Raw genomic sequence first — 16,164 nt, forward strand, 5'->3', positions numbered from 1 at the left:
TTGTAAAGAAAAGGCTATGTGAAAAGGTCTTATTATGGAGCTGGTTAAGATGCATTTTATGCAAATGATTAGCCTCAGGTACGGAGTCACTCATTTAGAATGGCTCAATTCAAAAGAAATTCAGAAATTATAATATCATTAGAATATTTTTGTGAAAAGTTCCCCTGTGCATATACATATGAATAATCCACAAAAAATGATTAGTGAATGAGACCTAATATCTTTCACAATTCCTTTGGCAGCTGCTAGTATATTAAAAATTAAATGCAAAAACAAAGTTTAACTAAACCATGTTTCCATCCAATGAAAGACAAAAATGTTATTTCTACAAATGCGTGATGCCAAAAAAAAATAAATAAACATTGGTCACTTCTTATTTGCACATACATCTGCATTCAATAACACCACATGAACAATAAAATAAAAATATATATATAAAAAGATTTAATAAAATAGAAAATATGAACGGAATGAAATTGCTCGTTTTAAATTTAGAGAAAGTGAGTCTACAGGAGCAGAAAGTGCCCGTGAGCTATAATAGCAAGCTAGATTTAGTAAATGTAGGTAATCACAGCTGCTAATGGATGTCATCCCTCTCAAATGAGACAAATAATTAAAAAGTTCATTAATGTAATGAGCTTTGCTGGAACCATTTTAGCAAACTATCAGGGCTGAAGGAAGCGAGGGAAACGCCATTGATCATGATGGAGTTACTTGAACAGCAAAGACAAGGAATGGAGGAATATAACAGTTTTTTTTCCTCCTCCTCATTTTCCCTTTGTATTTTCCCACCTAAACATAAAGCTGCTGATGAATTTAATGAACGATTACATTTAAAATCGTTACAGTCTTTTGTGTCTGTCATTGATAGTCTTGTGTAAAACAACTCACCTTGTCTCGAGCCCGGAAAGTAAAGAATTTGGGGAATTCTCTCTGTGAAATAAAGACATTAAACATTAACAGTGAAATAACACTAAATGGCTGTAGTGAATACACTTGTTAAGAATGTTAAGAATCTAAAGAACAAAAACAGGTACAATTTGCACATTTCAAAGACTTAACAGTGTAAGCAATTTAATTAAGAGACCATTTATAATGGCTCTGTTCCAAAACCTAGGAGTCAAAATGTTAATTAAAAATAATAATTACTTCTAAAAATATTTAATTAATAAAAAAAGTTAACTTGTTAATTTTTCTGAAAAGAAAAACAAATAATACTGACTTACAAATTCAGTCACTTTTTGTAATTTTGATTCACTGATTTACTCCAAATAATGTCGTCTTCACCATATCCATGTCGGGGCTCAAACATTGATATATGAGATTATTTGTGATTAATTTGATTTATTTAATCAGCATCATGCAATTAATTAATCTTTGAATTATTTAAATCAAATGACAGCCCAATTTTTTATACTTAAGTGTATTGGGTCATTAGCTTAGCAACATGCTAACATCCATGACAGTAAACATAACCAAGAAATGTTGATCACATATACTGTAAATCTAATTCAACTGAGAAATACTCAGTCTAATTAAAAATGAACTATGTGTGCCACATATTTTAGTATTAATAGGGCTATATGAGTTCTGAATCATTAGCTTAGCAACATGCTAATGTCTCTACTAGAATCAACTGAAAACTAAAGCCAAGACTCTCATGCGCTTTAAAATAAAAAGTAGTGCAACTGGTGTGACCTGCATGAGTGAAAGTTCTTTTTGTTGCATTTCAGTTCAGTCACTTGTGAGGTTCCATTTTGGTTAAGATGTCTCCTAAGAAGGTAGCTATTTAGAGAGCAGACAGAGAAGCAGCTCAAAAGGTCTCAAACATTCCACAACTACTTACATGGAACCTCTGGTCCACCTCACAGTTGACTTGCTTCCTGAAATCCTGTTAATAACGGCGTCAAGAGCACAGGGAAAAAGAGACACACACACACACACACACACACACACACAAACATAAACACACACACACACACACACACACACACACACACACACACACACACACACACACACACACACACACACACACACACACACACACACACACACACATGCAGTGGGTGTACCAGACTTGAGATCAGTTACTATGAATTACAGTTATTTAAATTAACAATTAGCTGACTACAGATTTAGTTAAAATTTGATTGAGTGAGAGAGCGGGAACATGCTTAAATGGCATTTTTAAAGCATACCTTCTGAGCAACCAGGAAAGTAAGTCTTCGGATGCCGTGCTCAAATAGCAGAGATTTCTGTGGTAGAAATGAATGAGAAATAATTTGCTGAGAGTAGAGAAAACAACTTTAATTTTAACTCAACCCAATCAACCCTTACAGAACAGAACGTTTTACCTTAGACTGGGTAAACTCACGGAACATGGCCGCCAGCCCATCGTCATCAATGTCGCTGTCCGTCTTTATGGCCACGTTAAGGATATGAATTGGCTCATCTTGAATACTCTACAATAAAACAAACAAAACTAGGTATAGAAAACTTTGATCCCCCCCCAAAAAAAGGCAAATCTCAATACAACTATTTAATATACTCAAACTATTTTTATCTTTTAATATTTGTTTGTTTGTGTTATTTTATTACAGGTTCAGAGGGTGAAAGTTTCACCTTGTTGTCCTCCTCTCCATATAGGACAGGGTTGCCCCCCTCAGGAAAGGTTGGCGTACAGGGGGGTGAGTCAGAGAAACAGCTCAACACATCCTTAATGTTCCTATCATAACAGTCACATTAGACACTCAAGCACCACATTTAGGTACATTTTTAGAAAACTTCTTTTTAAAGACATCATGAAACAAAATTCATAATATGTAAAGTGTGGTGTCTGTTAGGAGTTCTTCTGTAAGGAAGGGGATAATGTACATCCAGCGCGGTTGTTTCCGCAGAATAAACTCCGAGAGGGTGATCAGGACCCCGACGAGAAGGGGTCTTGCATCAGCCTGAGGTTTTTTTTCTGTGATAACAACCAGGTGGATGTACATTATCCTGCTTATTACAAAGCTACGTGCCACAGTAAATAACCAGACATTAAACATTTTGAATAAATATTTCTAAATATTTTATTAGCACATTAAACGCAAAGCTTCCATGGAGAAAGCAGTTGCTAGCAAGCCGCAGATTTAAAGACATACATTTATACGGGATACTGTACAGTCATACCACTTATTACATGGTTTTTAAATCACATAAATAATTATGTGGATAAGAGATATTAATTTGAAATTAAATGGTTTTATAATTGTACCGGTTTGTTATCTTATAATAAATTACAGTGTACAAAAGAATCGTCACAAAATGGCCGCAGCTGCGCATGCATGAAACAAGAGAGCGAATCCGCAATACCCGGATGAAATAAATAAATAATTGTACAAAATTATTAATTTGAGCTCTAATAGTTTATTAGCTCACCAAACGCAAAACTTCAACCAAGAAAAAACTTTCCTAGCAAACATATTGCGCCAACTTCAGTTACCCGGATAAGCCTGCACTCAAAAAATTTACTTTTGCCTCTTGTTAAATTTAATTCATTAAAATAAGCAAGAGTAACACAATTGTTTAATATTTTGTCACAACTTAATTTAATTGTGTTCAATCAACCTAATATATTTAAAACTGAAGTTTACTTACTTAATTTGTGAGAAAACTACATGAATCATTTTTGTTGACAGCTAACTGGGCAGTGGATCTGTAGTTCCCAGCATGCTTTGCAAGGGACTGCATTAGGAGGGTAAATTTAGGGATTAAAGTGTTATTTTATGTGTTTTTCTGTAAATGGAAAGATGTTGTTAGTTAATGTTAATGTTTAATATTCAGTAATGTTAGAAACTTAGAAGACTTTCTGTAATGTTTTTGAATTTTGTGGTTACCATTATGCAGAAGAGAGATGACTGTGTTTAGTTTAGGGCTGTGGGTGCTCATTATATTCTAAACATGCATTAAACCTGATTTGCAGACATGCATAAGTAATATTCAATATTACTCTGTAAAAAAGTGGTTTTAATTAAACTGAACACTAGTAGTTCCTATCATTGGAAATAACTGTAGAGTCAAATTAGCCAAAATTATAATGTTGGCGTTTTTAGGCAGTCCTAAAAAATGAAAAATGAAATATAGTCAACCTGACAAAACTTTATCTAGCAGGAATGACTAAATTAATTTAAGTTCATACAACAAGATTACAACAAATAATTTCAAACAAATTAGATTTTGTTGGAAAAATCTAATACATTTTCGTGGAAAAGCTTTCCTTAATTTAATTAAGTTCGTTCAACAGCTTATTTTTTTTGAGTGTGTGTTATCAGATTTACCGGTTGTTATCGGGGAATAACATACCGCTGGATGGCGCGATTGACCAATCAGAATCAAGTATTTCACAGGGACGTGTAATAAGCAGCAATAAAGCACATGAGATAGGAGTAGCGACCTTAATCCATCTCGTTTACCCTTCACTTCTATTCTCAACGCACAACACTTCAAAATAGTAGCTAATCACAATTTTAATTCTACTTATGAACACAAAATAACATTACAGATTTAAATGTATTTTTGAGTGAACACAGTTTGACAATGTTTGGGGATCTTGATTTTATCTGGGATTTGATGAGTTTCTAATAGGATGATGTTTACAAAAAACAAACAAAAAAGGAATTATTGACATGTTAATACTAAAAATAAGAAAATATCGCAAATAATCCAGCAGAAGTAATGTGCATTTAACATTCCAACATAGGTGGCGGTACAGCATCTTAATGCTGGTTGCCACCCATCATAAACAGCAGGAGTTTGTTTTGGATTGAAGACAACAGTAAATTCTTTTGTACTCTTTTTGTACAGTTTTGGTTAAAAACTCTTTTTTCCATCTCCCTACACTTGGATTTTTGTACAGTTTTGGTTAAAAACTATTTTTTCCGTTTCCCTTCACTTGGATTTTGAGTGTGATTTCTTAACCATAAAAGAGAAAACCCAAAATAAAATTAAAAACGAATTTGACTGAATAAATTAATTTGAATGAATTTGACAAATAGATATCATGAATGAATTTGACAAATAGATATCACGATAATACCATTATCATGAAATATATTTGGCCACAAAAATTGAGTAGTGAAAATCTGAGCCCTAATTTGCAATGTTACAGGTGAATTTCATTGCATTTCGATGGAAGATCATTTGTTTTTTTGTTGTTTGAAGTTTTTATGTCACGAAATGACAGGGTGTTAGACTTTATACTGACACATACTGGTGTGGATGAAATATCACGCAAAAAGTTTCCTGTTACAGATACCAAAAATACCATATTTTCAGGTCTACTTGTCACCTTTGATATATTTATTTCCTGTATGAAAATGCATAGTAATAGGAGGGTAACAAAAATAAAGTGAGTAGTATTTTGCTTGTCATGTGATCTCAATATGTCAGCATGAATGGGTCCCACTCTTAAAATAATTTGCAAAAGTTGTTGGGTTCAACTTTTAATCATTATGATGAATTGTGCAGATTAAGATCAGGGGCATTTAATAAGCAAGAGTCCATTTATAGTTAATGTTACCTTTATTAAACCGTAACATACACTAACCTGCTGAACTCCTGGAAGGAGCGGAAGGAAACCATGGCGCCCATACGCTGACAGGGTGGAGTGAAGGAGGTGTCCAGGAGTACATCACTAACACTGGCCACATGAACCATGCCATAGTGGTTCAGGTTAGAGGAGAAAGACATTCTGAGAGCACAACACACACACACACAAGGACCTGTAATTAACCCAACTGCATACACACAACCTCTGAAAAATGTGGTAGATCAGGCCAGGAGAAAGAACAGATCATCACCATCACACATCAGCCTAGATCAGAGGTGTGAATAGGAACAGCATCACCTCATCACAAGCTGAACGTGTAAGAGCTGAACATTATAGAAAGGGCCAGTTGTCAGGAGGCAATTAAACCAGATGTAAAAGGAAATATAAGTATGACTGAAACTTCACTGAATGGGTGAATTCATGCATCCTCATTCATTTATTCATTTAAATTCGCGGTTAGTTAAGAATATTCCAGGTTAAATACAACCTATATATGGCCTGCTGTTAATTATCATAATTTTGGGTCATCCCTCCATTTGTAAAAACAAAAGAAAAAGATTTATTGGTTTATTGTTACTTATTTACAATAGAAGTCTAGAGGGCTTGTTGACCAATCACAGCTTTCCAAACTGGGGTCTGTGAAAAATGTATAAAATAATTGTTTAGAGTTGTGAAATTTAAAATTTAACAAGAAATTAATGAAATATGTTTATAATGATTATTTTTTAATACCCACCACATTTGATAATTTTATAATTTATTTTCATGTTTCTCTCTTAAATCAGAAATTGAGTGATTAACTGTGAAGATTTAATTTTATTGACAGACCTATTACTATAGATCCTCACACATGACAAAAATTAAGTCATGTCTATGATTTAACTAAAACAAGAGAACATACATACACACACACATATATATATATATACACATATATATACACACACATATATATATATATATATATACACACACACATATATATATATATATATATATATATATATATATATATATATATATATATATATATATATATATGTGTATATATATATATATAATATAATATTTTCCAGTTAATATTTTAGCTGTTTACGATCATAGAAAATATAATAACTTAATATTTATATAATAAAGATTTTTCACACACAGTATAAATGGATTTTTATCCTGTAGGTGACAATATACAGCATCCTTTATATTTTAGGCAAAGTGTCCTTGAGGATCTTTATAACTGGGGGTCATCAGCGTCAAAAAACCCCCAGAAGGTTTAAAAGCAGAAATGCAAAATTATTTTTTTGTTAAAGAGCTTTCATAAATTATTCTGCAAAAAACTTTTGATATTCAAGCTGTAAAGCTGTCTACATTGTTTAAAAGTCATTTTGTGGTGCTGTACACTTTACCCTGACTTCCATTGCAAATGCATTATTATTAATGCATTTTTCCAGTTTTTACAAACTGAGGGAACAAGTGCTATTGATTTTAAGTTGTATTTAGTCCAGAACATTCCTTTAATAAGACCCATAATTATAAGCTAAATCAGCACATCTACCATAAATTGTCATAACTTAATAAACCTCAGAATGTGACAAGTCTCCTGATTAAATGTTAGTATGGACAGCAACCCCTTATTTAAAGACTAATTAAAAAGATTTACACCAAGATTTCATAAAAAACAAAACAAAAAAACCCAGTGTATAGATTCCTTTTGCCCGATTAAACCCTCTCTGTAGTGAACACTGTCCTGCACTACCTGGCCTCACTCTCAGCAGAGTCACTAGAAGCCCCTGTGGCGGCACTAGCGTTAGCTGTGTTATCTGGCTGTTTGTAGTCCTGTAGTGGGGCAGACAGTTTCCTGGGAGGACAACGATGACAGTCACATTTTGAAACTTGTGAGCACACATTAACAGACAGAGCAAGAACGTACACAAACAATCACATACACATGGAATATTTAATCCCACTATTATGCAGTTAATTCAAACCCAGTATGAGGTCTAAACAATTTCATTTCTTTTAAAATATAATGGGAGTATCCCTATTTGCATGCGCTATAACAAACGACATTGAATGTAATCACACACACACACATGTTTAGAGTAGTGCAATAAGCCATGCAAATTAGTTTGTATTTACTGAGATCAACAGAATAAAAGTGCTGTTGGAGGGCTGTTTTCATTAAAACAAACTTGCACACAAAATAACTGCAATCGGTTGATTCAAAATGCCAAGAGACACGCAGAAGGTGTGATTCAATCCATGTCGAATGTGTTTCATTTCAGGTTAGATTATGTCTTAAAATATGAATTCAAATACATATGTGTTTACACTTGTTTTATGTTCGGAATAGCATACTTATTTAGTATTACTTCAAAGCACATAATACATACTACATTTAAAATGTATGTGTTTAACCATCCTGCTTTTCTACTCTATTTTCAGAGTCTACACTTTGGTTTAGGGAAGAAAGAATGTGTACTATACCTGTTTAGAGTGGGGATGTTCCCTCTGCAATCAAACAACATTGATTACTGGTTGGTTAGTGTCAGGCATCAATTGGAGGGGTCAGTCAGAGATCAGAAGTGTGTGGCCTTTCACATAACTGACAGTTTCTGCTTTCCATACGATATTAACTTGGACTCTCAGCCTGCTGCCAATGAGAAGTGGCTCATAGACTATTCTGTTGCATTTACACAAAGTTTAATTATATTATACAAGTATCTCAAATGAGTCTTCAATGATTATTTGGATGTGGTCACTGCATAAATGCATAACTGACTGATTTAGTTTATTTAAATACATTGTAAATCTTATGAAATCTATTAAGAACACATCCAGGTCGCATTTAACCCCAAATGGAATTTGTGTAAAGAAAAATGTAGCCTGTTTTAGGAGCTTTAACTTTTTACTTTGTGAATTTTTTTCTTAAATTTTAATTAAGCACATTTCCCACTGTTCTCATTACTGTACCATTTAAATTAACTGTACTGTATAAAATAACTGTACTACATGTTATTTTTAAAACAAAAACATTTTAAAGTATTTTAGTAATGAAAATTAATTTCTCTGCATTGATAAGGTTTCTTAAATCTAAAATCTTTGTCTGTTCTGTTTTCTGTTGTTGCGCAGTGTGAACAAAACTTCACTAAACATTTGTAGCGCCATCCAAAAATCACAAAAAGCGTTGTGCTTTGTTACTTTTTATATGGAGCAAAGTCTCAACTTTAAAATTATGTCGAAATTCAAACATCCTCATCATTGTTCTCAACCGTTTTATTTTTTTGAAAACGCTAATAATTTAATAACACCGTTTAAAAAATGAATATAGACTTAATTTCAGCTATATAAAACCTTTTTTTTTTTATTACACAAAATATTACAGCATTTTAATGTCAGCCATTTTTTCAGTGTCTAGACATAACACCAAAATAAACATCGGCGTATCGGCCAGAATATCAATATCATGCATCCACCGAGTGAAATATATATATTTTTTTCATTATTTTTATTTTAGGGGATTAAAATGAAGATTCATTCACAACACTTCAAATCTAAAGCAAGCCACACACTTCACATATAACTGCCCCTCCTTCACATGCAACAATTCAGCTCTTAAAACACTGCAGTAAATGCAGCTAAAATTTCATTCATGTACTTTAACAGTACAATGCATAAGCAATTCATTTTACACAAATCACAGGCAAAGCAGCAATGACAGCTGGGGGAAAAAAAGGACTAAATAAAATAGGACTAAATGGATAAACTGAATAAGCAAGAAACACAAAATTGCATAACATGCATCTGAGGAGACTGAATTAGTTCCCAAGCATAAATCAGCAGAGAATGAAAATGCAAGTGCAAAAAGAGCGATCTGTTAGACAGCCAATCAGCACAATCTCTGAGCATGTCCTATTGGTGGCATTCTTTGGATTGCAATAGATCGGTGTCACCTGAAACACACGGATGTGGCCAGCACAGATGAGAGACACCTTAAAGACCGACTTTTTTGGGCCCTGTGATTCAGACCCTGTCACTAAATAATGCTTTTCTACTCTTACTCCATACAAACCTCCTGATCATGGCAGACAGTAAATCAGTGGCATAGATTGTGCACAGGTAGAGCATTTTAAGGGTGAAATGGGAAGTGAATTGTGGTACAGTGGAGGAGAATCTGTGTCACAACCAACCAGTAGTTTTTATTTACACAGATATGCTGATGCATAGAATTCAAACACACTTTCGCCCCAATTGCCCGTGTCTTTCATTGTTCTTTGACATGCTCCTCCACAGTCCAAGCGAGGGGGTGTGAGAGGAGTGAAAAGGAGGGCTGCGTTACATTTTGAGGTACCTGTTTGGGTGGGATGAAGGCAGCATGAACTGGAACTCCACGATGCAGGTGTTGTCTTTCAGCTGTCGGTGCTGGACACTGTTGAGTTCATAAGCGATGTAAGCTCTACGAACATACACCTAAAGAAAGAGAGTGGGAACCATGTTCGACATCTTATAAAGACAAAAATAAACAGTCCGTTTCTTGGATAAATAAATGGGAAATGACAGTCTTACCTCTAGAGCAGCCATCCGTACCACCTGATTACTGTGGTAAAAGAAATTTGGCAGTACGTCAAAGATGGACGTCTCTGACAGGATCAGTTTCTAGAGAAAAATCAAGAAAGGCATCAATAATTTGACAATACACAATGTTCTGAAGCAAAATTTTAGAACTTAAAGGTAAAGTGTGTAATTTCTGTGCCAGTAAAGGAATCAAATGAAACTCCAAATATACACTACCGTTCAAAACATTAAATCGGCAAAAAAAAAAATTGTTATCTAAATGAAGTCTCTTATGCTCACCAAGGCTGCATTTATTTGATCGAAAAAATACCGCAAAACAGTAATATTGTAAAATATTGTTACAATTTAAAATAACTAAATATAACCATTTTAATAACTTTTAACCCTTTTAAAATGTAATTTATGACTTTTCAGCAGCCTTCAGATAAAAATTATAATATGCTGATTTGGAGCTCAAATAACATTATTTGAAAACAGTTGTGCTGCTTAATATTTTTGTGGAAACTATGATATGTTTTTTACCCTCAGGATTATTTTTTGAATAGAAGGTCCAAGTGAACAGCATGTATTTTGTTGTTGTTGTTTGTTTTAACAATGCAAAATACTTTACTGCCAGATTTGATCAATTTAATGCATCCTTGCTGAATAAAAATATTTTCTTAAAAAACAAAAAAACTGAGCTGTAGTGAAACTAGCTAAATCAATTTAACAATGAACAATGAGGTCCATAATTAATTATCAATTAATACTTAGGAAATAGGAACTAATGCTATATATTAGATGTTATGTATATAGAAACTAATAGTTTCAGCTCTAAAACTGTATTAAAGTATCTAAATGGCTTGTTTATTTTATATAATTATAATATAACAATATGGTAAAATGTTAAGTGTTTTGACTGCTGTGTTAATGTATTCGATATATCTCATATATCTAATCGTTTGAGAAAAAAATAATTCTACATATCAGGGAATAAATAATTAGCTTACAAAAATTCCAACTTCCTAATTTCCTATCAATGCCCTTCTAATTCCTATTCAACATCCTGTGAGCATGGCCAGTTAAATTAGAATTTATAAATGAACTAAAGTGAAGCCACTTCGATTTTAATTCTGAATTTTTCCTTAACCTTCAACATTTGACAATCATAGTTGTGGCAAAACACTGTTCAGCAGATAGCACTACAGATCTGTCAATCACATTCATCCAGCATGTCCTACCTGCAGGTTCTCAATGCAGAACTGATGTCCATACATGTCAATGGCGGACAGGAAGATGGATTCCACCTGATTGTGTCGCAGCTCGTATGAGGGAAGGTGGGAAGCGATGAGAACCTGCCGTGCCCGCAGTGCCACCTTGGCATTCGTGGTCTTGCTGAGCTGTGTGAGTTCTGTGAGGATGGCCATGAGCTCGTCCGTCAGAGTGGGGTCTCGTCCACACAGCTGATCCTACAGAGAGAAGTTAGGGACAAACATTTGAATCATGAGTGGACTGGAGTCACAGATAACATAAACATGCTTTTATTATATCTCGACTGGTATTATGTCTCACAATACACAAGTTGGCCTTACGAATGATTGATGTGACTATGTACTCACAATCAACATGGTGACCAGAGAGTTCTTCTTTGTGACTTTTGCATGAGAGAATATGTAGTTGAGCACATTGGACATGTCCCCTTTGTTTTCCTCTCGGAGTGCAAATACACACTTGTCATAGTGACCTGACAGTAATACACACACATATACACAAATGAATAATAAATTAATTAATGCAATTCATTATCAATTAAACAGTAAATTTATGGAAAGAATAGAAAAAGCAACTATTTATTAAATAAACATTTTCTAATCTTATTATTATGTATTCTATTGTTTTTTTCCTCCTCATTATTCATATTTAGGATCTTTTGTTTCTATTATTTTCTATTGCCATTTATTAAATACTTTAATACACAAGAACGGATTATAATGTTACAGTGCCATCAAGTGGTCACTTGATAAAATAAGGCAACATCCAATTATGGCATTTACAGCCATACTGGTCTGATTTCACAGCCAGGATTAGGCCTTAGTTAAATTAGGATATTTAAGTAGCTTTTATAAACATGCCTTAGAAAAGCGCAATACTGACGTTCATCTTGAGACAAAACAGTGGCACTGACATTATCAAAAATCATAAATTTTTTACCCTCATGTCGTTCCAAACCCGTAAGACTTTCGTTCACCTGCTGATCCACGCAACTACCACTTTGACGCTTCATAAAGTTTATAAAGAGATCCTAAAACAAATCCATATGTATTAAACTGTTTAGTTCAACTTTTCTGAAGAGACTTGATTGCTTTATATGATGAACAGATTGAATTTAGGCTTTTAAATCACATTTAAACATTGATCAGCGAACATAAACAGAAGCTCAACGCACAAGAATCAACCTCATTGGTTCTTGATGAAGCTCAAACATGCTGCCTAACACATGAGAATGAACCTCATTGGTTCTCGCATGTCAAGAGAACATGCTTGAGCTTTCGTTTACCACGACTGATTTGTGAGTTGATGAATGTTTATATGTGAATAAAAGCCTAAATTAATCTGTTCATCATTGAGTCTCTTTCGAAAATTTGGACTAAACAACTCTTTTACGAACTTATTATGAACGTTTTGATGAGTCAAAGTGTTAGTTGTGTGGACTGTCTTTGGAGGGACAGAAAGCTCTCAGATTTCATCAAAAAGATATTTATATCCTTCCGAAGATGAACGAAAGTCTTAAGGGTTTGGAATGAAATGAGGGTGGATAATTAATGAAAGGATTTTCATTTTTGGGTGAACTATCCCTTTGAGATATGTCAGTGCAAGCTGCTTTCAGTTAAGACAGCTCAAACATCCAGTTTAGCCTTGGACTAGGCTTAAGCCTTGTCTGTGAAACCGGGCAATAATATGCAGTCTTACCATGCTGAAACTGAACTTCCACTCTTAAATACTGCCTGAGGAGGTCCATCACCACTGCCTTCATATGACCTCTGATGCCACTGCGGTACCTAGGTGCACAACAGACATGAAGGCCAGTTAACCTGTGTTTGTGATCGTGTTTAAGTCACTGATCTATTAAATGACTGGATAGTTCATTGCGTTCTAAACTTCCAGCAGGCAGTGAAGCCACCGGAAGAGTTCCAACGGCCATATTACTAATCCAGTCATTTATATAGATCAGTGGTTTAAGTACATGTGGAGGTTGTTCGAATGAAGCACTAACTTCTGAACCAGCTGTACAATGCTCTGAGTGTTCATGAAGAAGACCTCTCTCTCTGACTTCCTGTTCAATGTGGCAGCATGACTGTCCAGTATATTGGCAATCTGAGATGAAAATTTGACCAAATTTATAAGCAATGGTCGCAGTTTTATAGCTTCAGATAGACATGAATTCAAAGGTCCACAAGCCGCACCTGCTGGCTGGGAAACTGGCAGAGGACAGAAGTGATGTTGCTGGCATATTGAGCCATTTCTTTCTTGATGGCCTTCTCTACGGCTGGAGGGATCCGGCCTGAAACACTCGTCATGATGTCCTGAAGCTCCAGAAGGGGCAGAGAGGGGTCCCTCAGAGTCTTCATCAGAAGCTCCACCCATTCCTTCAGCTAAAACACACATATGCAAATCTTAATACCAATTTACAACAAACCTGGTCTGGCAAAGTGACACAAATTGCCCGCTATTAAATTTAAAGTCATCTCTGAGAAATAGTCTAGAATAATTTGATTATAGTTATTGCAGTATGACATTTTGTGATATCTAATGCAATACAAGACATTAATTGTTGTAATAATGACATTAAATGTTATAATAATGACATTCTTAAATCATCCATTTTAAAGATATTAGTGGTAATAATAATACTAGAGAGCGTCTATTTACACAAAGTGCAAATAGCTCACCTTGTTGGCAGAGAATATTTACACTAACTCCGCCCACTGACGTCTGGTGGGACAGACAAAATTATGGAAGACGCTGGATTGTCAACAGTAGCAATAGTGTAGAGATATATTAATCGTTTTCACTTAGTGTAAATAGCATCTATTGCCGTAATAATAATAATAATAAAATAGCTGCTTAACAATATTAGTTTGCTTTTTAACCATCAACATTAAGATCATTTATTAATTTGTTTAAATGTATTTATATACTACATATAAGTTATCATCATGTGTATATATATATATATATTATATTAACATTATTAAATATATAGTTAATAAATAAATTTAAAAAAAAAAACTTATAATGTTGGTGCCCTCTAATATCATAAGTATATGAGCAACAAAAAATGAATTCAAAGCAGTGGTTCTTCACTAAACTTCAATGGGGCCTCAAGGTAACTTACTGATTTACAATAAGCCAAAATAAGCATTATAATAAGCTATAAAAAAAAAACTAAGCATTTCTGGAAATTGCAAGAGACAACTTCTCACTTTGAGCACACGAATGCGCATGTCATTTATTTATAGAACGCAAACGCACAAGAAGCAAATGGCGCTGACAAGCGTCCCACGTGAGCATGCATTCAGAGCATTTAAAGGGACCGCGATCCCTGAACAGTCATGGAGAACAAAGTCCTACGTTTACAACCAACAGTGTGGTACTACGCTTGACAACAAAGGTGAATTATGTATCTGACATTCACTACGCACGTCCCCCCAGAATTCACCATATCAGAAGAAGAACCAAACAGTCAACGGGGGGCGTGGGCGTATCAGCCGGCCACAACGGCTGTGCTGTGCCGGAGGTCGAGGGGACCCCACTGCAACCTGTGTCCCTTCATAACACGGGTGTGGGGCATGGAGTGTAGGAGGCTTGGGAGGGAGGGGAGCAAGGGTCGGGGGCAGAGCAGGAGGCCGTCCGCGTCGTGGGGGCTGAGCCAGGTCAATAGGCCTAGCTATGTCCAAGTGAGCTGGTTTAGGGGCGGTCAATGGAGAGTCGCTCCGGTTTGCCGCCCCAGTCCAGCACAAAATGTTTCTCCCCCGTCTCCAGTACCCGGAATGGGCCCTCGTAGGGCGGGCGTAGCGGTCCCCTGTGGGCATCATGGCGAATGAAAACATAGTCAGCCGTCTGAAGACCAGCGGGGATGTGCGACTGAGGGAGGCCGTGACAGGAAGTAGGGAAAGTTGCGAAAAGCCTCGCATTGTCCAGTAGAGTAGACCGCTGGAGAGTAGCAGACCAGGGAACCGTGGTTCTAGGGACAAAATCCCCTGGTACCCGCAACGGCTTTCCATAAACAAGCTCCGCGGATGAGGACTGAAGGTCCTCCTTTGGCGCAGTCCTGATGCCCAGCATCACCCACGGGAGCTTGTCGACCCAGTTGCTGTCTTTGAGGCTGGCACGCAGGGCAGCCTTCATCGATCTATGAAAACGTTCACAGAGTCCGTTAGCCTGCGGATGATACGCGGTCGTGCGGTGGAGTTCCACTCCGAGGCTCTGTGCGACAGCGTCCCACAGCTCAGACGTCAACTGCGCGCCTCGGTCAGAGGATATATCCGAAAGGGTGCCGAAACGGGCAACCCAGGTGCCAAAAAATGCCCGTGTCATCTCGACTAGGGATGGGCATGATTAATCGATGATCGATTATTGATCATTAAGAATTTCGTCGATCACGTTAATTTGTTATCGATTATCATTAAACTAATGCTGCTGCGTTGCATAGTGTGTCTGGAAAGTGAACGTGTTCCCCGGGCTGGTCAAGTTAGCGCGGAGGTACATGTGCATCCCGGCAACGTCAGTCCCCTCAGAGCGGGTGTTTTCAGCGGCTGGTCTGAAGCCTTGTTTACACTCGACGCGTCCACATGAGCGCGAAGGTGAGCGCGGCAAAAATGACGTCATTGCGGTATTCGGTGTTCGCAGTCTGCGGAGACTCGCGCTGCAGAGCCAGGCGAAAGTGTAAGCGAGGCTTGACGGTCAGGTTGCGGTTGCGTCTGACCCCAGATCATGTCATCAACATGCTTATCTTTCTC

At 36.1% G+C, this 16,164-nt stretch overlaps 1 protein-coding gene across 19 annotated transcripts in view; it reads right to left on the minus strand.

Moving 5' to 3' along the window:
• The window catches only part of acaca (acetyl-CoA carboxylase alpha), an 84,268-nt gene that overhangs the window by 31,103 nt on the left and 37,001 nt on the right, over nucleotides 1–16,164 (minus strand). For 7 of the 19 annotated variants that reach the window (XM_077206442.1, XM_077206439.1, XM_077206435.1 and 4 more), the window contains exons 20-34: nucleotides 13,609–13,797; nucleotides 13,419–13,519; nucleotides 13,115–13,203; nucleotides 11,764–11,888; nucleotides 11,386–11,613; nucleotides 10,157–10,246; nucleotides 9,942–10,060; nucleotides 8,078–8,101; nucleotides 7,347–7,448; nucleotides 5,591–5,734; nucleotides 2,626–2,728; nucleotides 2,358–2,465; nucleotides 2,202–2,258; nucleotides 1,847–1,891; nucleotides 892–933 (exon numbers count right to left, since the gene is read on the minus strand). In XM_077206442.1, the coding sequence (XP_077062557.1) occupies nucleotides 892–933; nucleotides 1,847–1,891; nucleotides 2,202–2,258; nucleotides 2,358–2,465; nucleotides 2,626–2,728; nucleotides 5,591–5,734; nucleotides 7,347–7,448; nucleotides 8,078–8,101; nucleotides 9,942–10,060; nucleotides 10,157–10,246; nucleotides 11,386–11,613; nucleotides 11,764–11,888; nucleotides 13,115–13,203; nucleotides 13,419–13,519; nucleotides 13,609–13,797 (1,566 nt within the window). The remainder of the gene's footprint in view (nucleotides 1–891; nucleotides 934–1,846; nucleotides 1,892–2,201; nucleotides 2,259–2,357; nucleotides 2,466–2,625; nucleotides 2,729–5,590; nucleotides 5,735–7,346; nucleotides 7,449–8,077; nucleotides 8,102–9,941; nucleotides 10,061–10,156; nucleotides 10,247–11,385; nucleotides 11,614–11,763; nucleotides 11,889–13,114; nucleotides 13,204–13,418; nucleotides 13,520–13,608; nucleotides 13,798–16,164) is intronic. The other 12 variants (XM_077206447.1, XM_077206445.1, XM_077206444.1 and 9 more) reach the window with 2 other exon arrangements.

This window comes from Siphateles boraxobius, unplaced genomic scaffold (assembly GCF_051911475.1).
Source record: "Siphateles boraxobius isolate OS27281-9 unplaced genomic scaffold, OSU_SipBor_1 56, whole genome shotgun sequence".
Classification (NCBI taxonomy): domain Eukaryota; kingdom Metazoa; phylum Chordata; class Actinopteri; order Cypriniformes; family Leuciscidae; genus Siphateles; species Siphateles boraxobius.